At 38.3% G+C, this 27537-nt stretch overlaps 1 protein-coding gene across 1 annotated transcript; it reads right to left on the bottom strand.

The window, feature by feature from the left end:
* Nucleotides 1–558: 558 nt before the first annotated feature.
* CFLAR (CASP8 and FADD like apoptosis regulator) lies at nt 559–23372 on the bottom strand. Its single transcript, XM_086465352.1, is given in 12 exon segments — nt 559–5685; nt 5687–5816; nt 6766–7279; nt 11674–11752; nt 12887–12936; nt 13678–13723; nt 14736–14833; nt 15006–15141; nt 16069–16174; nt 17020–17451; nt 20326–20471; nt 23309–23372. Coding segments are annotated over 10 exon segments (1488 nt in total). The 5' UTR covers nt 17316–17451; nt 20326–20471; nt 23309–23372; the 3' UTR covers nt 559–5652.
* Nucleotides 23373–27537: the final 4165 nt, after the last annotated feature.

A 27537-nucleotide genomic window follows, 5' to 3' on the forward strand; every position in this document is an offset into this window, starting at 1 on the left:
GCGGGCGGGCTCCCACGAAGCGCGACGGCGCCCGCGGGGATCGGCCGAGCGCCGGGAAGCGGCCGCGCTTCCCCTCCGGCCGAGCCCGGGCCGGAGTCCTGCCAGCGCTCGGCCTCCGGGCTGGCGAAGCTCCTACCCGTGCCCCCGGCCGTGGAACTCCCTAGGCAGCCGGAAAAAAAGCAACCCACAGCGCAAGAAGCCATCAGTAACTCTTTTCGCTTTTGCTGTATAGCCATTTTAAAGCAAGCTATATCGCATAAAGCAATCCCAAACACTTCTGGCAGATTTTTTTTCACTGACAAGAAGCCTGAGAATAACCCTTGTCGTAAAGGCCTTCATTGCCGTTTTTATGCAGGTCTGTCCCCTTCACACCTCCGCTGCAGTAAGGGGAGGAGGAGGAAGATGAGCAAGCCCTGCCCCGTGCAGGCTCCTTGGGGCTGCCAGCATCTCCAGTGACACCTGTATCCCCCCACGCCCTCGGGTCAATGGAGCCAGAACGGGACAGGTCTCCCTGCTCATGCCAAAGAGCTGCTGCACAACGCACAAACAAGGGCCAAGTTATGTTGAAACGAAAAGGCTCGCTGTCCTTTATTCAGTCAGCTCACTTTAACAGAGAGCTGTATAACATCGCAGCCAAATTTAACAAGCCATAAAGGTTACAAGATGAGGGGATGAAGAATGTCAAAAGTTATTCCATGGTCCAGAGGGAGACAGGGACAATCAGTCTGACTGCATGCAGAAATTTTCTTCAGAAAATCATCTTGAAATCCAGCATTTATAATTTAGTGGTAATAGTAATTTAGTAGCAGTAGTAACAGCAACAATTTTGCTAAATCATGATGCTACTTTAGTAGTGGCACCAATTCAGTTCACATTTCTTATATTTCCACAAAACACTGACAACACACTCCAAAGTAACACAACTTTTAAAATTACATGTACAGAAAGACACAATCCACAAAAACAGAATTCCAAAGAGACTTGCAATGTCTTATTGATTCTAATACAGAAGCTGAGAAAAAGGCATTTTCCACAACAGCCACAGAAAAGCTGTCAAACAGTTCAGTACAGGAGACATAGTTTAAACACAACATAGTCAGATACACAGCAGATCATCCACACAGATGGCAGCTTCTCAGCAACATCATCCTGCATGTAGGAAATGTAAAACCCTGGCTATCAAAAAAGAAAACTCAAACTGTCATGAAAAGCTTCTCTGACTCGGGTACCTGTAACAGGAGTCACTGTTACTTCTTAGGCAGAGTTGAAAGGGGAGATCAGAATACAGCATGCTCCATCTACAATTGTTAGCACGGTAAGTGCTTCTTGAACATAACCTTTTGTCTGGATAATGAGTTGGCAACCACTGTAAGACACACAAGTATCTAACAGTACAAAGTAAACTGGATTTATGGCTCAGTCATGTCAATGTAGGTGGCAGAGAAAAATCATGCAACTTTAAGTCTGGTGCAAAACACCACAGAATCTCCTGCCTCATGAAAGGCAATATTCTGCCAATTCTCTTTCCCCTCTTCCATATATACAGCACATGCTGAAGCTCAAGAAATTTCAGTTATCAGAAAGCAAAACTGAGATGCAGTGCCATGGAGCAGTGAGCCTGACAGCCTTGTTCCAAGCACTGACGATGCAGGAGCAGAGGAGTGGCAGCTTGTTTTACCTTGTTCAACAGCAGGTTCTGAAAACTAGACATTTTGCCAGTCAGTGACCACGAAATTTCACCAGCATGTCACTTTATGTTTCTGGGCTAACCCTGAGCTCATGATCCAGAATTAATTCTTTTCCCCCTTTTCTTTTGGCTACTGCATGGAAGTTTGGTATCATTCAACTACTCTATCTGCAATACATGTACAACTTGATGCAACCCATGCCCTGCATCCAGTCACTTTCCAGACTCAAACTTTAGGGGCACAGTACAGCAAGAACAGACAGTCCCTCTCAGCTATGGGAGAAGTGACAGACAACTGGCATCACAAAATTCCTGCATGTTAATAAATACTGACTTCAGTGCTGCTTTTCACTATGCAGCGAGTATAGGGAATCAATCTACCCCCACACTACTCTTGGAAGAGGTGTCAAGGCAATTAATACTGCTTAGATCAATGATTACAGAATGAGTACTACTCTGGTTTATGAATCTACTGAGGGTGAAGACAGTGTACAAAATCAGTATCTGACATCCATGAACACTGCACAATATATGACATGTCTCCACAACATTTTGGTTGGTAGAGGGCTGTGATCACTTCCAACCCAAGCAGCCAGACACAAAGAGACTCCCTTCCTTTTTCACTGCAAGGGTTATTTACAGGAGCCTCTACAGTTTTCAAAAAAGCATTTCTTCACCATTTCTTAAGGAAACTGACATGGACTTTACTTGCTGTGTCATGCACTAAAGTGAAGAACATGTGTACTTCATAACCCCCAACCCAAACCTACACTGTCACAAAATGATCAGAAACATAATATATTGTTGCTAATATTTTAAGTAAATAGTTGTATGTAGCATATTTCTCCTCCAATTCTTTTCCCTACTTGCTCTTCTCTTGGTTCACCCTACCATTCCCCTTCTTGTTCCTACTTGAAATTTCTATATTTATTTCCCTCATCTCTCTGCCTCCTCTTGGTTCCATTCTCCCTGCTTTTGGTTGTCTATAAGGCAGCAGAAGTACTCATCACATGCAGAAGCTAGTAAGCGAAATGGGAAAAAATGAAGTTAATTTGTGAAAGAAATCACATTTATGAACATCACATAGATATATATGATAACTAGGAATCATTATCTTATTTTGACTACCACCGAAAACATATTTGTTTCACCATTTGCTTCATTTACCAGCCACTAAAGGAAGTAACTTCTAAGATTCCAAATCTGTCATTTTATAATCAGTCTCTTACCCCATGAAACACAGGCAAGGTAGAGTTTCAAAATTACACTTGTGCTTTATTTTATTGTAAGATAGTCAGTTATTAAATATTCAGGGTTAGAAATAAATGCTATTTTTATAACCTACCACATATAATACAGACCCTTCTGTTGATGCAATGCAGAAGTTCTCTACTTGAGTGTGTGGAATATGTATGAACATAATTTTAAGACACAAAGTATTTTTGAAGCCAGAAGCAATGTGGCACTAGTTTAAGAAAAGGACCAGTTCAATAGGCCCTTTCTTAGAAAACAGTAAACTGAAAGGAAGACCTGCCCACTCTCCCTGCCCGGCTATGATGCATTTATTTCCGCATCTATAACATCAAGAAATTGTATTTAGTATTTTTTACTTTAATACTCATAAAGAACAAGCTTTTAGAGAATGCCTGAATTTTGCAAAAAAAAAAAATCTATATTTTCTCTTTTGCCTGTGCCTATATAAAATTACAGTAACACAAATAACACATAGTTTAACATAACATTTTGGGTTGCGCTTCCCAATCAAAGCTATTAAAAAAATTTCCATATATTTTTATTAAAGAGGACACTATAGCTTATAACGTGAAAAGAGAAAAGTATGGAACACATAGGTTTGCAATACAGGTGAATTATTTTTATAAATTGTGCAAAATTTCTTCTCATCACAACCACGTGTGTAACTTTTCTGGAGTTAACATGCAAATAAAACTAAATACAAAATTAAAAAATATAACAAGCAAGATTTAATCACAATGATATAAAATGTACTCTATATATTATACAAAGTGATACATTAATATAAATAAATATATATATTAATCATAACATTTTATATGAACAGTTAAAGACTGCAAGGTAAAACTTGTTCAGTGCGTTTCTCCTCGTCATATACTCTTAATAATCCTCATCAACCAGCAGTTTAGGAACCTCTTTAACTAGAAGAGACTGGGTCTACATCCCATAACAAGGAAGGACTTCTGAGCACTTTTGAGACTTTGGCATCTACTCTTTGCCAAAGAAAAGTGCTTTTTACTTTCAATTATAGAAGCTACTTGAAAACTCATTTGTTTTTTTCTGAAAGAAACTTAAGTAGTCTTGTTTAAAAAAAAAAAAATTAATAAAAATTATGCCAAGAGAACATCCAAGTACAACGTAGTATCAAGGAATAAAAAAAAAAAAGTCACTGCTACCAGACTAAATTTAGTGACCAAGCCCTCCTAATTATTATCAATATACTAATGTATACTAGTTGTATACAATGAATAGTATCAATAGGCTAGCTGCCTGCTACATTTGGTCCACAATGAAAAGCATTGCTGGTAAATTTATATATGTAAGCACACCTGCTTTTCACTCAAATCAAATAGAGCTACACTAGCAAAAAATCCTTTTGCAGTATATTTATTCAAGGAACTAGCATACTCTTTATTAGCAAAACCCCCTTTCTTTTCTGCTTGCATGAAACACATGCCAGAACTGCACCAGAAATGAAGCAAGGCACACCAAGGCCTTGAATTTTTTTTCCTGGACAGGAGACTGTATTAGGAGTATCAAAAGTTTGCAAGGGGCCTACTTTAGGAGGGAAGAAAATGCCATAAATTCAGTGACAATACATTTCAATACAACTCATCCATGTTAACACTTACATATTAAGCAGGTTGCCTAACATGAAGAGTTCAGTTATCTGTTTCACATGAGAAAAAATTCTGTATTTAGGACATATTTCACTCATGTCTTTTTCAGAAAAACAAGGGCAACTTGAAAAAAAAAAAAGTCAAGTAATAAAGACACATCCTTTTTCACAAGCAAAAGCGGTGAGGGTGGGGTGTTTAATTTAAACCAGTCTTAAGAGCCACTAGCTCCTACATGACACTAAGGTTCAAACATGATAAAGGGTACTTTTACAACTATGCCTGGTGCAACAAATGTGAGTCGTGTTTCAGCTTCCGCAAAACATCTGCCAAAATCCCACACTTTGTTAACTGTGTGGTAGGTTACTATAAAGCCCTGCCACATGTAGACTCACTTTTGCATCAGCATAGTTAGCCCAAACCACATCAGACTGTCTCATTTTTTAACACATAACCCTTGTATGCTGCGGACAGTATTAACAACACAGGGTTCTGGGTGAATCACAACCTCTAATGCAGCAGGCAGATGGAATCCAAGTTAGTTAAAAGACCATCTCTCTCCTCCTTCTGTTTTGCTAGTCTGTGGAGGCACACAAGCCAGAACTTGTTAATGAATAACTGGTGTTTCTGGTTAGGCACTCTTTCCGGACATATTTTCCATTATTAGGTTCTGGGGAAAGTATCCAGTGAATTTCAGTGATTTGCACTCACTTGTATTTGTTTCAAGCATCAACAGAAGAACCTAGATCAGTTCACTGCTAACAGGTATGCTAAAAATCAACCAGTGAAACAGTAAAAACACAAAACCCCGGAAAACCTAACAGCTATACATTTTAGAGCTCTTTCCACCCCTTTTACCTGTTGTACTTGGTTGTAAGATCTGTTGCAGTGCTATATGATAGCTGCCATTCTCATCCAAGCTTTCAGAGCCTTCTGTATTAAAATACAAAATTTAGTGCCTTAACACACCAAAATGCTTCTAAATCCCTGGGTGTGGAAGCAATAGGCACTTTAGATATACATGTGATAACAATGCATAAAGTAAAATATGTGTGAAACTGTCTGGATCACAGCAAGTGTTTCTCATTAGCCACATCAGACACGTCCTTTCCAACAGCAGTTAAGGGGGAGAAAGAAAAAGTTTCTTTCTCAGTGTGTGCTGGAGCAGAAGCGAGTATTGTTGGCTTGGGTCAGTGGTCTTATTCCATTCATAGACTTTTCTGTTCAGTTCCGTATGGATATCTAATATAGAGAGTTTCCTGCAGCAACGAAAGTAAAAGCCTTCTGAGAATGAAGCAAGACATCATTTAAGAATCCACAAGAGAGAAGACAACTTTAGACTCAGCAAAGAGAAAGTTTCAAACTTCAGTCTACTGCAGAGGTTACATCTCTAAAACTCAAGGCTGAATATGCATTTTGGAGACAATCTCTTATAACCCAAATCACTGTTGTGATATTGGTTATGCTGACATGATGATCTGTGATTTCATTACAAGGTTTTAGAGTTTGTAAAAAGGTACTAAATGTTAACCCTGCAACTACCTTGAAAAACAGTGCTATCTCCCTGGTAGATCAGTTGTGCAAAGAAAACCTTCATCCGTAAGATATATATTGAAACATACCTGATTTTTGCTCAGATTCCTTTGGATAATCTCTTTAGATAGACTAAAGTTTTCTGATAGTTTAAATGCAAGATCACAAACTTGCAATCTAGTGGCTTCCTGAGTGGAGGGTTAATTAGATCTAAAGAAAGGACAAAATCCTTCCCTCTCAATTGCCTTTTCCCTGAACTTAGGCACTGACTTTTTATATTTGCAAGCAGAACCCTTCTTAATGATAAAAGGCAGTCCTCAACTTGACAGAAGCTGGGTGTGTGCCTTGTTATCTTACAGAAGGAAGATTTCCAATCCTGTCTAAAGCGCTGACATACATTACCCAGGACAGGTTCTTCCCTTCTCACTCTGCAAGCCCCAGTGCCATAACACACTCTAATTTTACTCTCCAGAATCAGAAACTTCACATCTACTTTAGACTACCTTCCTGTGACATCATTCCAGGATCAGGTACACGTGTCTCAACCTATGACACAGCAAGATGACACTTTTCAGGACCAGACAGGATGAAATTTAAGGTTGCTCTTTCTCTAGGACAGTAGATTGTCACAGGAAAAGGGTTATTTTTCCCTCTGTTTTTTTTTTTTTTGTTTACCTTTTATGAGGATTGCGAAGTAGCTCAGCCAGACAACGCAGATAATATGAGGATGAACTTGGAGATTTTTCTAGTGTAGACACATCCACCTTGCACTGACTCCAAAAGATGTCTGCTACTTGGGGGATAGTGACCTTCCAAGGGATTTTTGTGTTAGCAATGATTCTCTCATCGTTCCCATCTGTTTCCAACAGACTAGTACATTCTTGCTCATTTTCTGGCACAATGTAGCTCTGAATAAAAAAAAGCTTCGGTTTTCCTAGGAGTTCAGGACACGAATCTGCTGTGAAGTATTTCTTTATTCGTTCCAAAGGGAATCCAGAAAAGGTATGGTCTGTACAGAAGATGCTCTGTGGACTTCCACGGCTGACCAATATGCAAATGAAGCTGTCACAATTTCTGTGCTTCTGCAACCTTGCGACTTCAAGCAATGTTTGATTCATGGTGTTCATATTTAAATACCTATGACAATGAACGTCATAGCCTAAGCCTCTGAAGGTCTCTTCCAACACATCTGAAAAAAGCAAGATGTAATTAAATCACAGCACATCAATGCTCAGTCTCAACTATCTTGAATTACAATATTTAGGTATTGGAAATAAGGTTTATTTCATCACAATGATTAAAAAATCAGGAGTACTTGATGTTGATCACAGTGCTTTACATACTTGTAGTGCTATATACATGGTGTCTTTAATGTGAGTTATGTATTTCATGATAGCAAAGACACTATTATTTGGCACATGATCTGTTCCAAATTTCACAGATGCATGCTTTCATTTAAAGCCGGTATCACAAGTTCCTAGGACTTAAAATACCAGGCAAGAGAAAACTTCAGAAAATGCTTCACACTGAACATTTTCAAAATGGTACGGAGTGATCTAGACAGCATGGGAAGTCTGTTTCACCTTTTAACTTGTCAAAATTACTTGGAACCTTTATTATAGATATACAGAACTGCAGAGAAAACACAGAGGCTCCCTTTCAGCAGTCCAAAAGGAACGTGCTGTAGCCATATATACTTCTTATTATATAAAACTGTCTTTGAGCGATGAGTTTCAGGTGGAGAATGGGCACTGGAGTCTTAACTGTGACAGAATGGCATTTTCAGGGGGAAAAAAAAAAAGCTGAACAAGGAACCCTTTCAAATGTGTTAGAAATTAAAACTGTTAATAGCCAAAAATCAGGATGTAACTCTATTGTATTTGTTAACCTGTACTGCAGGAAAATGTGTTATGCTCTGAATAACTACTTTGGATGTTTATTAATATGGGAATGAAACCAGACACATGGCTGTTAAAACCTCAGGTATTCTTTAAGTGTTCAAAGAACCACAGGCTACTACTATGACTCATACCTGTAGCATCATATCTTTAATCTAAACCACCTATACATTGCCCATGCACAGTTTCTGATATGACATGAAATGTCAAGTGCCATGTTTATGTAAAATGCCTTACAGACACAGGAAGCTGGATTGGTTCCTTGACTTCAAAAGCTTAACAATCCCCAATTAGCAAAGGCAGTTTCAGAGGTAACTGGCAGCAAAGCAGGAGTTGTACTACCACACTGTTCTCCTCAAAAACCTCATAGGGAAAACAGGGAAGAGAACTCATAACTTTCCTTGGCAAAACACAGGGTAGATGAAAATGCTCTACTATAGTGAGATGATAAAACAGGAACTACAGAGTTTCATTCCAGTTCTGTTGGTTTGATTACAGTTCGTAAAATAATTAAAAAAAACTTTCCAGACGTTTTTTATTTGGAAATAGAAAGGAAAATCCCATCTATTTTAGGCAATAGAACATGCTCTCAAAATTCATGTGGAAGATTCAGTATTAAAACCATTTAGCAGTCACATACTCGATGAAGCACTTCATCCATGAGAGGGCAGCAGTACATACACAGAACGAGAGTTACAGCAACAAGAGTGGTTTTCCTGTAATTTACTTATCTCACTAGCGTGTACACATACACACAAAGATACGAAACCTGGCATCACCTTAGACCATACACACACCCCAAGTGTCACAATTAAAAAAAATTAAACCCAACAAACTTAGAACTGATCCATCAGTTTAACAATGAATCAGAAATTACAAATAGTAAGCTTTGGATACAGCAATTTTACTTTAAGGCAAGACACAGCATTACATGCTGCAGCCTCAGATCAGAAAACATCTGTTTTGTCAACAGTAATCATCTCCCAACAACCTCCATTGACTTTTGAGCATTTCCACTCTACCTAAAAACCTACCCTTTTTCCCCCCTTGATTGTTTACCAGGTAAGGATAAAAATTGGCCGTCAAATGGAAAAGTCAAAAGCAACTATTTACAAAACAGCAAGACTCTATTTCCAAAACAGCAAGGTGCATTTCAGTTTGAATTTTATCAGCATCTCATGAATTTACATTGTTTACACTGGCCTTTTTCAACTGTTGTAATCCTTGATCCTACAGTATCTGTTTACAGGTTCAGCTTCCTCAGATTAAATCTTGGGACAGGTACAGACTCTAATGCACACCACAGATACGATTCCTAATTGTCTTCCTGCCCTCTTGTCTTAGGTATTTTCACACTTCAGAAGTAGTGTGGCACTACAACTCTGTAGAGTAGTGAATGCCTAACAAACTCCTTTAAGCAATGCCATATGTCCTGCCTCTCCTGAATCTCACTAGCACAGTAATGTATTTCAGTGAAAGTCTTACTCTCTATCATGTTGAAATACTGATGATGCACTGGTGACATTAAACATCTGAGACGTACATAGGGTTTAATTGCTTCTGCATCCAGTGCAGACATGCACAGAGACTGAGGCACACTGAGACTTGCTTTGTGCCAAAACTACCCAACAGCAGCAGAGCCATGATTTGCAGGTGTATCTGATATGGCAGATACTAAACATGTAACCCACTTCTAGTCCTTCCAGTCAGCAGACTTCCTCTATCACATCTACGCTTTGTTCTTGTACAAGTACCTAAATGCCCACATGAGCTCATGAAGAGCACATGCAGCGATTATTATTTTTTTGTTTTAAATTCTGTGCACATCTTCATATTTAGTAGCAATTACTATGACAAAGATGTCACAGTACGTTGCCTGTGCAAAAGACCTGGTCCTTCTAAGGAAGAGTAGATCTAAATTTATGTATCTGTGACTATGAACTGACATAGCAGTTCCTTCCTTGCTTCCTGTTTTCTCCAGTGTACGTGCCTTACCTGCTTTTACATTTACAGTTTCATTTAAAAAGGTCAGGCCTGGCATAGTAAAACACTCTTGTTCAATAAATCAGGCCAGCACATGCTCATATCCCATTACAGACAATGAAATTTAAAGAGTTTCTTTTGTAAACAAGGCTATTTTCACACCTCATGTTTTCCCTAGCTCTCCACACTGAAATTTCTCTAGCAATCCTTTTTTGCATTTGCTTTTAAGAAACAGAACTCCAAGTAATAATTAATTATTTTGGTACTGAAGCAGACTATCATGCTACCTTATATTAAGATTAAAGCTGCACACTAAGCTTCTTGTATCAAAAGGATTGAAGGATTGTTTTCTAAGCTACCATGAGAGAGAGAACAGGAAACCAAGGAAGCAGGCAACAAGACAGAGCAGAATGTTTGATCCCAGGAGCCAGCCCCCCCCCCCCCCAGTCTTTCAGTGCTTGGCAGGCTGTCTTTATTTTCCTTTTGGGAAAAAGTCTGCTCTTTTTTTTTTTTTTTTTTTTTTTGAGAAGTGAAAATGTGCTTTAGGTTGAAAAACGTAATTTCTACATCCATCAACTGCATCCTTGGTTGGTTTGTGTTTGGTTGGTTGTCGTTGGTTGGTCAGTTGGTTTTTTTTTTTTCCGCCAGAGGTCACTGATGAACTTGGCAGGACAAAGTGCCTCTGTTGTCCCTTTTCTCCCTGCATGGCAGGATGTGAATCAATTCTAGTTCCTGTTACCCTAATGGCAAGCTATCTTGTTTTATATCACTTACCTAAAATACTATTGTTGAGCAAACATAAAAATTGTACTTTCTGTGTCTGTGCTCTGCATCCAGTGCTCTTCAACAATTACATCAATAACTCTAAGTTGGTCCATCTGCTGAACCATTAGTTACGAGAAGCAGAAAAGATACGCCCACAAACCCTCTTCTTCCCCTGCATCTCCCAGGTACTCTCTTAATTTTTATTTCTAGCCTCATGTGTTACAATAATTAGACAGTGGGAGTTCTTTAGTTTATGCAAGAATCTAATTTTTGGATTCTACAAAGGCAATCTGGAAAACCCCCCATTTTAACTATGGTACTTATTACCTTCAATTCCACATACAATTTTTTTTTTTTTTTTAACTAAACCAAGAGGGAAGGAAGAAAAATTCCTTTCTCTATAAAGCCATGGTGACAGTTTCAGTTAAACTGTACAAGATATAACAGAAGCCTAGGTGCATCATTAATGAAGGACCACGTGCCTTCAGCAATTCAAAACCTGTGGTGTCCGATATGATTATGCTTCGAGTCTGCAACAGTTTTGGTTTTGGTTTTGTTAACTGGTGGGAAACATTATCTTTACCATCTCTGCCAACAACTTGCTGTGCGACTGTGACTTAACTACTCTGTTGGTCTCCAAACACCCTTTTTCTTCCTCCCAAAATTCAGTGTATCTCCTTACAAGTTCTTTCATTCAGAGATTCTGCACCAAAAAACACAACCAACCAACCATTGTTTGCAATAGTTAAGACCGTTGGCTTTAAACTCACATTGGGCCTTCCAACTCTCTGCTTTAGAAGACTTACTAGAATCGATAGACTACTTGACTAGGACATTACCCTAGTCTGGCTGGTAAATGTACATCACACTCTTTATACTAAATTGTTCTAATTATCCAAGAATACAAGATAAGGAACTTCAAATTCCAGAGACTTACCTGTGTCATTGCCAATACAGTCTATTATCAGGCATATTCCTAAAGGCTGACTTTGCATTCTGTACTGATCATCAAACACCTAAGGAATGTGAAGGACAAGTACTAAATTAGTACGTCACTCTCTCAACTTACAGACTTGACCACCTCAGATCTATTCAGTTACATTCTGTTGGTTTTCTGTAGTGTAGCTAGCAGAAATCTATCTATACAACAAAACCAAAAAAAAATAATCACAAAACATGGATTAATGATTTTTTCCCCTATTTCTAGTACAGGCTTAATTTTTGTGTCCTTGTGTTATGCAATCTTACTACCATAATGATCCTTAAACAAAGACTAAGACTGTATCAGGAATGAGAGAAGCAAGTTTGAGACTGAACTTTAACTCTGGACAGATCTTTAAATGTTAAAAAAAAAAAGTCTGTATGGGGTGGAGGGGCTTTTTAAAGACCTGGACTATGACAGGAACAATCTTCTATAGTACTTCCAAATTAATTTCCTTAAATATAACTGCTACTGAGATATTGGGAGCTATAAGCTTCATATTGCCATCACAATAAATGTAGAGAACTTCTGTATTCCTCAGGTGTGCAAGCAAACATTGCTCATCAGAACAACATTTATTTCCTTATTTAGTGGAACAACCTCCTTGCTCCTAAACATTCTGTAATGACTCTTATCACAATTCCTTTCCCCTTAAAAAAAGATCACAATCAATTTGCTATAGGTAACTGCCTAGTTCCTGGCCTATAGGAAAGCTAGTGAAAACAGCAGTAGTACGTTCTTATAATGAACACTCGAGCATGTACGTCTTCTACCTGGACAGCAAAGGGCAGGGAAAGAATAAAGAACAAAATCTACTGCATGCAAAGAAGCCCTGCAACTTCTAATTCGGATGGCAAAAGGTCTGACGTCCAACAGGTTTAGACTTACCCTCCACTTACAAATACGGAAGTTCTGTAAGCAGATCATATGAACGTGCATTTTGCACACTGCTGCTTCCAGAGTAGCAGTAAATACTTTATACTAAAAAGATAATCTGCAAAAGGAATTCATAGAACCTGTTTACGGCTGAGGAAGATACGGATGTATACACTGTTCTGTTTGCATGCAATTAAAGGAAATCTCAAAATGAAACATAAAGAGAACTATGGCAAATACCTGCAGAGTTTTCTTATTATATTTACACGCATACATATGCACAAGAACATACCTTATGTGACACTGGTCCCGATTCCTGAATGGACATGTGGACTGGTTCTGCTGCAGTTAAAACATACAAAAGTAATCTCAGTGTGTAAGTACTGCCGACATTTCTTTGACACCAAATCAGTTAAGGAGGAATCTATCTAGTTCAGCCACGTTCTCACTCATCTGGACCTCTCAGTTTCTACGTATGCTACTGAAGTTAAAAAACCCAAAATTTTCACCTCTAAAATGTTATTTGGATTGCATTCTACATTGCTTGCAACTAGAATAAACAAACAATATCACTTACGCTGAGAAAATTCAGCCAACTACTCTTTTAAAAATCACCATATTTGAGAGGTATTTTGGGTTTCCAGAAAGAACACAACACACATGGTAAGAACCTGGTACTCACTGGACAACTTCCTGGTTGGCCTGGTGGAGTTCACCACTGAACTGACACAAAAACTTCATACTCAAGACTTAATGAGTACAGCTGCACTACACAGGCCTCCAGAGATGGCTAGTCAACCTTTTCCATGATCTTATTAATAAACTATTTATTCTGTTAAAAAGTTGTGACAGTGGAAGCCTACAACAATTTCAATAAAATTTTAAGATCTGGCAGCACAAGCAAAGCAAATACAACAGCAAACAATAAGGCAAGGCTCAGTTTTCAGAAGTACCAAATACTGCTCCTGCTGTTATCAACTGGATTAGCCATCAACACAACTACCAAACAACAGTCCTTCTGATACAATGAAATTAATCATTTAGCCCTTTTGGATTATTGAAACTCAGGTAAAATGCTCTTACCCAGAATAAGACTTTGTCCATTTTGTGATTTTTCTTTATTCACATTCTGGATCTAAAATGAAGAAAAAGGTATATTTTCTCTCTCTCAAGAATTAATAATCATGTGTTCCAAAATATAACAAAATAGTATTTTTCTTCCTCAATAAAAGGATTACATATTTTAGATTCACATCTGTCAGCTAATTAGAATTACAAAATAACAAGTAAAACCCCAAACCATTCCTTCTCAGAAAAAACCTACAAGCTTGGCATGAACAGCAAAGAAAAGCTTATTCCCTAACACAGTAAAACAAACAAACAAAAAAACCTCTGAAGATGTGAATTTTGTTTCCTATAGAGCAGCAGGGAGGAACTTTCACTGAAAGGAAATAACAGTATTATCATAATACGGAACATCAATGCAAAACTCTTTGCCATTAGTAGTATGGAAAACAAAGCTGTTGTGGCTTTGTTAGTAAAGACAAATTGCATCACTGTTGTCTTGTATGTAAGCTTTACACATACATATTTACTGAACACATGACAGAAATAATCTCATCAAATTCATTTAGCAAGGCTAATTACAGTATCAGACCTAACACAAACACAAAAAATACTGCATTCAATAGGATTGCTGACTTTTCACATATTGAGGTATCTCTGCTAAAATGCGATTAAACCAAAATACACACCAAGAAAAAAAAGCCATAACCTTCAGCTTCCAAAGTTAAAAAGCTACTTTCCCTGCAAGTCCAGAAGTACAAAGAATACGTTTTGCGAAGTACAGCCAAAGCAAAAGTCTTCATTCCCCAGAGCAGTAGAAAAAACCTTCAAGACAGATTTTATATGTCCAACTAATAGGAAAAATTTCACAGAAGCTCTTTAATGGGGATCTTTCTCAGTCAGAAGATTTAAATCAGACCCTAAACCCAGGAAGTAACAGGAATAAGAGAAATAAACCATGTACTATTTTAGTTACTAGCAATCTCTCATTCCTTAAGCTCTGCAAAGATGAGTCCCCTTCCAATGTCTGGCAACATTTAGAAATAAAGCATCTGTCTGACTCATTGTATACTTACCCCTGAATTATAAGGAGGATCAATCAGACTGAGATTAGGGAGAGATGCCTGAAGTGCATTTACATATACCGGCTGAGAATGAATGGAGGACATTAAAGCTGAAAATTTAACAGAAACACACAGAGAAACACACCGTGATGTATCAACTGTTTTAAAAACCTAAATCCATGAAGCATGCAAATTCTGACTTGTAACTCATAATTTTATCTTCAGTAAGAGCACATCTGATCCTTGCTAGCAAGAGTAACCAGTGCAAAAACAGCATCTTACCTTCGTGTTTGTACTTCTGAATCTTCCTAATCAGGTCTATCCTATGAATATTTCGAAAACAATTTTCTATCAAATCCAGTTGATTAGGAGCCACCAAATTTAGTTTCTCCAGGTCAATCACAAGAGCTAGGAAACTCTAGAACAGCACCAGAAAACCAAACTGTCATATCAATAATTTGCTCTCTATCAGTAAGTAACAAAGCAACGCAGAAAATAACACAGGTAAGTCAATAAGGTTGTATATTTAAGAACTACGGATATTACCTTCTGAAACACTAAGAAAATTATCTGGAAAATATAAAAATTCTTGGTATTATCATAGGAGTAACGGAAACCAGAAAGGGATATTCTTAGAAACAAAACAAAATTTTTGGGGAAACAGTTTTGCATTTCCTTGTTGCCACAAAGCCAGCCACTTGGAACATCACCTCACACGTCACAAAGCAAGAGGTAAGAAAATCTTTGGGGAATGTGTAGGGCCTCTCTCCTTCTTTGGTTAAAGAAAGAAAAAAAAAAAACCTCAAAGGAAGACAGAAATCTTCAGTTTTCTATGCACAGTGGTCAAGTTTTCTGAACCCTCTCTACTGAATCTCTACCTTAAAACAAGTTGCAAACGTACAGAGAAAGACGTAATTAAAATAAAACTTTTTTGTAAGTGAAGCAGAGGACAAACATAAAAAGTGATCCTGTAATTCAAAATACATTTCATATGATTATTGGTTTGATGTCCTTCATATATGAACGTTCAGATCAGTAATAGTGAAGAAAGATGGGGTTTTTTTAATGCCTTCTGCCTGTGAGGTTCATGCTAACACCATTTACTACAGCAAGTCTTCACTATTCCCTCTTACTGTTGCTTGTCTCCCTGAATTAAAAAAAAAGACAAAACAACCCCAAACAAAAAAAAAGTTAAATAGAAACCACTACTTCTACACTTCCTGGCTTCTGTCTACTCCTACCTCACCAGCCCTTGCAGTACTGTCTCCCCTCCTTTGCTGTCTAGCTACTTCCGTTTTTACTTTAATCTCCCATTGTTCCAGAGAAGACTAGCAGAAAAACGTACCTTATCTTTCGCCATTTTCATACGAGGTGCATAATCTCTGAGCAGAAAAACAAGGGAACCCACTTCTTCTTTTTCCAGATTCTCATTAATCTCTACCATTAATACCCTGAAATAAAATTGTGACATTTCTAAAGGATTCACTTTCAGCAAGATCCCAACCTTGCCCAACTACCCAACTTCTCCCATGTCCCAGTCTTAATGTACCATTCCAAATCAAACAACAGGAAAAAAAGCCTACCCTGCTCCAAGATCCAATTACAAAATACCTACTCTTGCTAATCAGCACCTGTGTTACTCAGACTGACTGTGTAGTAGCCACTGCTAGGAAAATGGGAAGTCTCCTTAATATTTCAATAGAGATGAAGTGAGAGAATGAGACAACAGAACAAATCTTTTAACTTTTTTACCTAGTAGTTACACAATTTTTATTTCAGTGAGAAGTCAGCACCAGAAAAATCTTCTTTATGAGTATATTTCTTTCTGAAGTCTCCCAAAGAAAATAAATGAAGCTCCTTAATTTAAGTCTCTTGAAACTACAGAGTAAAAAGCAGTAAGAGACAGGTCCCCTGAGAAAAGCTATACCACAAGTCTATGTGCCCAAAGGAAACTAGAAAACATCACCCTAATGATGTTCCTCTAAAGCATCAATTCCATCTGCTAATCTAGAACTGTACAAAAATCACTGCTTTTTCTGATTAACACACACAAACTCCGTAAGATAGATGCTTCTAACGCCATGACTTGTAAGAAGCTACTGAGGCTTACTTTAGGGACCAAATTTGACATTCTTTTCACTATAACTCTAGATATAATGCTCTTTTCTGCTTTTCTTTTACCTTCAAGATCTATTTAAAAAAGAAACAAAAAACAAACCCCCCAAAAAACCAAAACCAACCCACACACATTTTGAACAAAATAGAGCAGCCTTGAAATCTGAATCAGATATATTACCTGTAATCAGGGACAAGTCTGATACTCCTGGCAAGGTTAGCTTCCACCATTGCTTTCTCAATCTTCAAGACTCTCCTCAGCAAGTCAAACCTCTTAACTCTGTACAACAGCTCAGACAAGCCAAGAAAAGACAATTTCTCCCTCTCATTCAAAGCCACCAAGACGTCTCGAAGGCTGGCAGTGGCCAAGTCAGGAGCAAGGTCTCGGCATAGGAAAACCATAATCTCTTCTTCTTCTTTATCCAATTCTTGTTCAATCTGGTGAATAAGGACAGCTGGCACTTGGCACTTGGTCATCACTTTGTCACTGCCCCTTTAAAATTGCCAGCCTACTGTTTTTCAAACAGGAAGCCAACATGACATGAAGGCCATGTCTACCACAGCACTTTGCTGGTGTTCTTTCTTAACTAGATGCATTTTTACATAAGCAGTTCTGTGGGAGAGAATTAAAAGGTACTAAATCAGTGATCTGCAGCGCAAGCTCACAGTTCTCCTATCTGATCTATTTCACTCACAACTAAAACACCAACATAGTCTACACAGACCTCCTGTTCTCAAGGGGTTCTCCCAGCTGTTCATTACAGAACAAAAAGTACTTGGTAGGTCACACTAATCAGAAAAATAGAAGTTCTTTTTAAACTAAAATTACCTTAACACAAGTCTGTAAATTCCATAGGAAGTGAAACAAAAGTCATCAGCTTGCACCATCATATTTCAAGTATTTCTGGAAGGAAGAATTAAGTTCCACAACCATTTCAGTGTAAAGCTCTTCCTGGAACCATCCACCCACCCCTCTGCTCACCACCTCCTTTTCTTCCCTAAAAGTCTCAAGGCATTTTTCAGGAAGTTTTGGGAGCTGAGAGGTAGTGTAACTACATATTGCAAACAAAAGAATCAACATCCCCCCCATAAAAAAACAACTGCTATCAGACATGCACTTTGCCTTAAATAAATATTCACAATATAATATGTAATATTTTAAAACAATAACTACCTATAAACTCAGAAATGTGTTGATTTTCTTACTTGTTAGCATAATTTAAAGTGATTCCAACCTGAATGAGTTACTGGGGTTTTAAGGATTACCCACACATACCCCTCCATGCTAAAAAAGATCAAAGACCCACACAAAGAAAAAATTCCAACCTTAAGTACGCAAATTGGTTAACTCTGAGGGTATAGATAAGCCATAGCCCACCTTTTTCTTCATGTTTCACCATACTGAAAACTGAAATAAAAATTCAAGCCTAGAAAAAACCCCACCCTTGTGATTAACAAAATAAGTAGGGTGCTATGCTCAATTTCCACTGCCATCAACTATGGAAATTCTATCTAACCTTCTCCGATCCCCACTACTTACATGAGGAAAGATAAAATGAGCAACATGAAGACAATTCTTAGCCCTTACAAAGGGTTCAGTCACTATACTACTAGTTTTGTTTAAAACCATTCTGAAAAGCAAAAGCCAGTTTGACTTCAAAGCCTAATACACTGAAAGATTACAGCACTTGGATCACAGTTTTTAAAGCATTTACACATTCTGGAAGTTACAATCAATGTCATATATTGTCTCCATGCATTAAGGAGATGAGATAAACTCATCTAAAAGCTTTTTTTTCATTCCAGTGCTGTTTAAATGAAAAAGAACTCTATACAGCCATCTGAATTTCCTCAGAAAGGGAATAAGAGTTGGATTTGATTAAACTAATAGATTGGGTTCCACTACCCAATAAAACAGAGTATCAAATTCAAGTTCCTAGGGCAAAGCCTCCTTTATCTACATCTATCCCTGTGAGCCATATTTTCTACGGAGTCATTACAGACTGCAGTGGCTTTCTCCTTCAACACTGTTGCTGACAGTCACAATAGCAAGTGTTTAAAAAGTGTTTAAAAGAAAAAAAAAGGCAGTCAATCTTGCTGATAGCATGCCTGCATCACTAGCGGATTTAACACAAGTAGCTGCTATGACTTCAAGGTCCCACCTTCAGAAGCAAAACGGAAGGGGGAAGTAACGATGGACAGCACAGGCCAGCTGTAAAATATCATAAACACACCATGTTAGAGGATCCAAGCATTACTCAGCTTAAGTATCCCTGCACTTCCATATCACAGTGTAAATGAGATCTACATGCAACAGAGTCCTCAAAATGGCACAGGCCACTTTGGCTTATGTTCAGAAGCACAGAGCATTCAACTGCAGCTGAAGATGTAATGCTTAGCCCATCGCAGCCTCCTATGCGCATTCCACACAGACTGTACTAAATACCTTGGAGAAAACACACAATTATAGTACTGCTACAGCACACAACCAGAAAAAAGCAACACCTATCCTCTGTGATACAGTTCACTTCTTCAGAACCCAAAAGGGACAGGCACAAACACAGTGTTTTCCCTCATCACATCACACCATTTAGGAACTTGCAAGAATTAAATGCACCGTTTGCTCCAAGAGGTGCAACATTTAACCCTAATGTAAACAGTGCAAACAGCAAAAAACATCACAAACAGAAATGAAACATTAGTAGAAGCTGCCCCTTTCCAATATCCAGAACCACAGTATTTTTAATATAGCAAGCTGAAAAGTTTTGTTTCCAACAGAACTAAACTGGGCAGACAGAGCATTTGTACTTTCGAACCTGTTCCATTTCACATATGGACCTGCAATAGCCACTTGTACAGCTGGGGTGGAAAGGCAGGGTGGGAAAATTTTCAGGCCTCTGATAAGCAGAGGAACCCCTCATGCACCAGAATGTGTTTCATACAGTTTCTATCAGAGGAAAAGCACAGTTATTGCTAACTTATTTTCAATCTAGCATCAAACATCTGTGAAATTTCTACAGAAAGACAAAGACTTTTTTCATGACATAATGCAGTCAAGAAGGGGGAGCCACAAAACACTCTCATGAAAGCATCTCCTGGACACATACAGCTGGGACTTTCAAAAGAGCTTAAGAAAATCATATTTATGACTTGCTGTAAAGGGAGATAGGAAGTTAACAACTTTTGGCCATTTTCAGAAATCTTAGAGACACTCTTTTTTTAAAATAAACCTACTCTAGTTGATTTTTGTCTAATCTTTTAAAACTAGTTAAAAAAAAAGTTGTGCATGTGTGTGTGGTAGGTAGGAATTTCCTATAGAGTTAAAATTGCAGACACACAAAATTACTATTTATATTATCTTAAAAACAATCTCCTTTAAAAAACACATACAAATTATTTATTTTTGTGAACTTCCTTTATATAAGATAAATCACATGTTTATTATAAAAAATGCTGATCAGTATTTCCAGTGCTGAAACTCTCTTACCTGTATGCAAATATGTCCACAAGAACATTGGAAGACTGGCATTTGACCATTGCCAAATCACTGATCCAGTTCAGGCACACGTTGGTTTCCATCCAATATTTTCCAATGATGGTCCATTGACAAAACTGATTACATTAGCTTGTTTTCTGTTGGACAAATATCAATGTCACAAATTATTGCTGGGGCCTACTTCCTAATTTTAGTGGAGGGGGAAAACAAGGAAAAATGACCTAGGATCATGCGTTCTTCTGTACAATTCCACTGGTCCAGTGAACCAGGAATGATGCTCCAAATAAAATGAAAAACAAATACGCACATGTAGTGATTTGTCAGTAATATCAATTTCCCCAGGGTTCTGGGCAGAGAATAAGTAAGAACAACATGAAGTAAGTTTAGTATAAGCTAAAACAGTTTATAATTTTGCATCCAAAAATCATGTCACCGTATTTTGATAGCAGGAATGTCACTCTACTGGGGCAAGCCCAATACATTCCATCTGCCTACATCTAAGCCAGATCCACTTCACCAGGAAGGGTGAAGGGCATAACACTTCGCCCTTCCATCTGATATGACCGCTTTTGCAAACACCACAGATACAGTTACCACAGCTGCAATAATTAAAGAGAAAAAAGCAATGACAATGTAAAACCCAGCAGCCTGGCTTTTTAGATTACCTGGGCCCTGCTACAAGAAGTTATTGAATGTAAATTCTCTACAAAGAGGAAAGGAAACAGTTTACATTCTCAAGAGGAAAGAAAAAAGTTCATACTCATCGGCGATAATTCTGCCCCAACAGTCTGTGTGTTCATGTGTATCTGTAATTTGCCAATGCTGCTAAACAAAAACACTCAAGATTTTCCTCTTCAGTTCAGCTTTTCATGTACTGAGTAGAGATTTCAATGCAAAGCTTTGGAGCAGGAAGATGATTGAAAAAAGAAACTGAAAGTACTACACATTCTCATTTATATTCCAAATTTGTAAGAAATCCAGAATAATTCCAAATAGTGGAAGTCTAACAAGACCACCACCACCGACAGATAACAGGATACTGCAAGGTCACATCAGTAACATTAGGGGCAGAGCGAATGAAAGGGGCAGGCCTACACAGGGAACAAGAACAACAAAATCTCTTTTGCTCCTGTATTCAAAGCACGCTGAGGGAAAATGACTGGTGAGGGGAGAGTTTTCTGTAAGTCTCGCTATTTTAGGTCACTATCACCCCAAATTCTCACAGAAGAAGGGCTCTTCTGGGAAATAGTCTTAGGGTCTCTGGTAAAAAAATCATTGATTTTAGGGTGACTCATCTGTCCCCTTGTGACCAAAAGAAAGAGGTCTGAGAGAAAACACATCTCAAAGGTATAGTACCAAAGTGCACTTAAATACAAGTTTCTGGGTTTAGTTAACTTTCAGACTTTCCTGAACAAAGTGTAAGATTCTAAAGCTGATGAATTTCTCACATAATGTACAAGAAATCACCTTTGTACAGGCCTATTTGTCTGAGTCTGCACTGACTTTTAACCCTGGGTATCACACTGTAAACAACGCTCACAAGAAATTTTTTAACAATTTTTTACTCTTCAGACCACAAATCGTTTCTATTCCATGCTAAAACAGGCAGAAAAACATCTATACGTTCATTAGCTTCTATAAATCTAATTAAGTTATTTATACTCCTATTTTTGAACTGTTTCACACTTCCCCCAGTTCATACAGAACAGAACCAAATCAGGGACAGTTGTGTGTGCTGTGTCCCGCCCCCCAGGACCAGAAAATAATAACATACTAAAACGTCACACACACAAGGACACACAAGGCTCCAGTAACTCTCTGCTGGCATTAAGAAGTGGAAGCTGGTATGTGTGTACAAGGCTCAAGCTGCTTAATATCATGCATGAAACCCTTGTTCCCATGACTGCAACACAAAATGCTGCACAATATACAAATACCAATGTGATTATCAAGGCAAAGAGAAGTGTCCTGTATTGACGATGGTAAGTCAACATATCAGGCCTCATATTAAGAAGGAAGGTCTTTCAAGAGAAGCAGGAAGACATTTCACACTCCAAACAAGATCTACAATTAGATGCTGTCATTTTTGACAGCATTTGCCTCTTGAACTTTTCACAACCATCTCTGCAGCAGCAAAACCAGGATATAACACCAGTGGGTGTAGTTCTCATTTGGAAAACGATCTTTGTTTCACACGATGAGCTCATGCAGAAGCCCCTATGCTGGAGGGAGAGTAAGTGGTTACTTTGCTGCAGGAAGCACTAGCTACATTTACTGCTTCCTTGGCTCTGCTTTAGAGGTGGTGAAACCACACAAAGGTAACTGCATTTTGAGTCTATATTATGTGGCATTTTTTTCAAAGTGTTGAATTGTTTGGAGCATGCTCCACAACTTCCACATTTCCCTATAAAAGAAAGAATACCTGGTACAAGATACCTAAGGAAAACAGTGAAATCCCATAGTAACTTGCACATTTCTCGTTAGTGTATCATAATTAAACAGTTTGTTCTCAGTGTAAACTAGTAGTGACCACGCTAATTTCCATTCCGAGATGCATCTAGTTTAACACCCCAGTCCTCCTAAGAAAAAAAAAAAAACAAACCACAAACGAAAACAGGTTTTACCGTAAGACGTTTAAGCAGATTTCCACGCAACGTTTTAACTACGTCATTTTAAATCACACTTGGAAAATAAAGTGAGAGGAAACTCCTCTCTGCAAGACAAAAAAAAAACTTCGAGGCGGATGGGCAGCGTCTGGTTTCGTTTTTCCTCACAAGCAAGGTCGGGCTCAGGCCCCCCTTGCGCCGGACGCTCCAGCTCTCCGCACCCGGCTCAGCCCACCCCTCGGTGAGGACCGAGACTAGACAGGGCAGAGGGCCCGATCCCAGAGCACGGTGTGTTGGGGCGCCTATAGCGACAGCGCGGAGCGGCAATGGAGGTGTAAGGGAAAGGAAGAGGGAAAGGTGTAACGCACCCAGGCGCGCCGGGCAGCTCTCATCTACAGCAGCGTGGCAAGGTCCAGCACGGCGAGCAGGGTGGAGGAGGGGGCGGTACCGGCCTAGCCAGCACAGGGCGTGGTTTTGAGTACCGTTTCTTTCACATCAGCAACACAAGCTGAGCGCTTTCCGTTCTACCTCTTAGGGCTAGTGGAGAGACCTGAGCTGCCTCTGCGCGTAGGTAGCAAGACAGAGATCTGCCCTCGCTGAGACACGAGCGAACTGCCTTTAGCCGCCTTACCATCATTATACTCTGCCGAGCCACGTTCGCTAACCCTTATTGTGAGTCCAGCCGCTAGGCACTCTGGGGCGAGGCGAAGGGACGATTTTGGTTTTCGTTTTGCTTTATAGCCTACCCCAGGAGATGAAACTCGGAGCTGCGCAAACCAACCTGCCCAGCTCCCATAAGATGGCGGCTCGGCTGTACCGGAAGGGACGTCTCGTCCCGCGTGCAAGGGCGTGCCGGTGCTTTTGGCTGTCGGTTACACACAAAATGGCTTCCGACGAGCTGGAGTGCTAGTAGCCCTGTGAGGAGAAGGGGTTTTCAGTAGGATGGTCTTCAGTTCAGACGTTTATGGACGACATTTTTTGTACTGCTGCTGGTATGAGGGCAGACAAAACAGCTTTGTATTGACCCCAGTAGCCATTGAGTAGTAACAGACCGTTTTTCAGGGATCAATTACAGGCTTGGGGTAAGTGTGGGCAAGTGTTTTAGTTTATACAGCAGTGAGCTCTTACTTGGTTCATGTCTTGCTCTATCACTCTTGTGTTTGTTCGTAGTAAGGATAATATTGTACAGGTGTGTGAAAGTTGTACGCTTCCTAGAGTTGTATAATTTTCAGTAAACTTTAAGTAATGCCTTGCCCGTGTAAAAGTGGGTTTGGTGATTCCGTTAGTGTAAACCAGCAACTTCCATGAAGTTATTTACTCTGAGATGCTAGTATTGTAGTTGGAGCTGCTCTCTTAAAGGCCTAAAATCTAAAATTATGGGCTATTTTATCTACTGAAATAGACAAAAGCCATCTCCATACGTGGTGAAATTGAGCACATCTATAATTCACAGCTCCCTGGACTTCAAAGCATTTACAAAACAGTGAGTCATTTTTTGTGCTGCTAAAAATACAGCAGTGGAAGCACAGTACTTTGGGATAGTATGCTGATGTGCAGAGTTATTTTCTCCTTGGAACTGCAGGGAAGAAGGAGGTAGAAGGTAATCACCCACAGTAGAATTTAGTTAGGTACCAAGTGACTGCTATGTGTTCCTAAAAATATCTGGATTCTTACTGAAACTGCATGGTCAGCCTCTTGCTTTAATATCAGTCATTCTAAGGCTATCGAAGTATCCCTGGTACTTAGAAGTAGCACTGGATTAGTGCAGATTCAGAAGGAAAACAGCTATGTGCTGTGAACCAATATATACACTTTCTCCTTCGATCTGTTCCGTACAAACACGTAAAGACTTGTACAGGCTAATAGAACAGTTTTAAGGACATGATGTAGCTGCAGGCTTATGAAAGAATATTTTTTTTTTTCCAAAATGTTTGAATGATTTAGCGATTTAACACAGCCATTACTTAAGCAACCAAGATACTCTTCTGTTGACTTACTCCACTTTTTCCTTAATTTATATAGTTTTTATATGATTATTAAACAGTTTTCACGTTTTCAAGGGCAGCTTTTATGGGTTGTAGACATATTTTTTTTTTAATTTCCCGCTCAGCGTTTCTAAGTTGAAATACTACATTGTCTTCATTGATAGGTTCTCATGTAAACTGGAATGGTAAATTAGTTTAAATGTAGAACATAGAGCATACCAGTAAGATTAGATGATATTGAGAAGAGATAGGCCTATATGTTTCAATTTAGAGGGCTTTGGATATAAATCTTTGGCTTGGACATTTCTTTTTATATGTTTTTCATAAGAGGTTTGATTATTTCATTTTGTAGATTGTCCTACTTAGGTAAACAAAAAAAATCTTTAAGAATTTATGCCTCCTAAAATACTATGAACTTGCTTTTTATGCTATATATTTTAAAATCAGACTTGGTATGATCAGGGTGAGTGCATTCCATCTGTATATATATATATGGTGTCACTAGTTTCATTTGTTACCTGTTGGTGTTGCTTTTATGATTAAAGTCTAAGTCACTAAGGGAAGAGATTATTTTCACGAGTTTTTCTTCTTCATTGGAACAATGGTAAAAGGATTATCTGACTTTCAGGTTTCTATTTGGCCTGCAACTGAGAAAGTATAGACCATCCGTAAAATCAGTTCCCTGCCTACACGTGAAACAGTTTGGATGAATCCCTGAATGTTTTGATACCCAAGATGAAATTGGTAAACTTAATTGGAAGATAAGCATGGGTCCTGACTGTGTTCCTTGTGAAACCCCTTGAAGCAAACGCTTCTAGCTTCAATTAGCTGCACGTAGAAAATAGGCTTGCATTGATGTAAAAGTTTATCTAATAAATGCTGATCTAGCAAAGATCTAATTGCAGGATAGAAGCTTGTAGTTTGAGAGCTCAACAAAGAACATTTTTGTAGGAATATTTTCAGGATAAATTTCAAGGCAGGTTAACAACACAAACACAAAGTTAGTCTGCTATTTAAACTGCAACTGCCTCCCATCATGAGAACAATTATTCTGTTATGGTCTGAAATAGGAATGTCAGACATCAAATTTATACTGCCCTGTAGACACTATTGTATTGGAATAATTTAGCTGCTTTAACTTCTCTGTAACATACAAATTTGGAAGATCATGCTAATGATGTAAGTATTGTAGGTAGCATTAGCAAGAATAATAGATAAATCACAGGTATCTTTCCAGGCGAGCAGACGCAGCTCTTTGACTGCTGGTGGAGCTAGGATTGCCACCTGCTTTTCAGAAAATGGAGCATCATCAGTTCTATTTTTGAGAATGTAAGGTAAAGAAAGAGCTTACTGACTGTGGTATTACAATCATGTATATTCCTTACCTCAGGTGTCGTTGTTGTTGTTTGTGACCCTGTTCTTTCAGCTGTAAAATAGCTCTGCTGGTAGAAAGGCTGTTTTAATGTAAGGATAGCCATTGCTATGGTTACAGTGAAGACAGATTTAATACTGTTACTTTAATACACAGGAAATACTCCATCCCCAGACAGGATTAGTATTATAATACATGTAAAATAAAAATCTTGAGTATTGTATATATAATAATGATGAGACATTTTTACATTCCACAATATTGGCAAAATATGTTCATGTAAATTAAAAGCAGTGGTTTATGGCAGTGGCTGCCATCTTGCTATTAAACCATTAAATGATACAACCTTAATTCAGAAATTCATTAATTTTACCTAAACTAGTCTAGTCTAACAGTGAATATGCCCAATATATTTCCTTATGTAGAATGTTGGTAAGGCTGATTCTTATGATCTTCCCTATACAAGACAGCACTTGTACATGAATTTAATTTTTAAATCAAGTAGACCATCTGTGGAAATGAAATTAAATTGAGATTACTTGCTTGTATATAAATTTTCTGGAAACTGTGGCTGAAATTAGAAGACAAGATTTTGATTGTCTTAGTTTTCTTCATATACAATAAAGTCTTGATAAACAAAATGATTGGGATTTTTTTTAAAAAAGGAGGGATGCATTTGTTTATATAGCAGCCAAACTAAATTTGTATGTATTTTACATCTCTTGGTCTAAATAAACTAAGCAATGTACCAAGGTATGCTGAAAATATGATTACAGTAACTTTTAAATGTGTTCATATGCTAGTGCTTGAAAATAAAATAATGCATTAATATGTCTTCAGCTAGTGTAAATAAAGCTCTGGATTTTTAACTGTGTGCTATATCAGTGAAGTGGCAGGCTTATAATATTTTAAAATACTAATTCTACCTGAGCTTACAGCAACTTTACTTAAGACTCTGAAGCATTTGATGTAGAACAAATAAAAAACCAATGAAAAGCATGCATACAGACACACATGAAGAACATGAAAACAAACTTTCCCAACAGGAAACTAAATGGCACAGCAACTACTGCTTAAAGTTGTTTTTTGTTTTTGTTTTTTTTTTAAGGCTTATTCTTCTGAAACAGCTGCAACATAGCAGCCAGTACAGCACTAAGTACTGCACACCAAATTAAAATTACAAAGAGCAGCTGAAGTGAGAAGCATCTATCTGAAGTGCAGGATTCAGCAATACTGAGTG

Source organism: Leptosomus discolor, chromosome 5, assembly GCF_034619465.1.
Source record: "Leptosomus discolor isolate bLepDis1 chromosome 5, bLepDis1.hap2, whole genome shotgun sequence".
Lineage (NCBI taxonomy): Eukaryota > Metazoa > Chordata > Aves > Leptosomiformes > Leptosomidae > Leptosomus > Leptosomus discolor.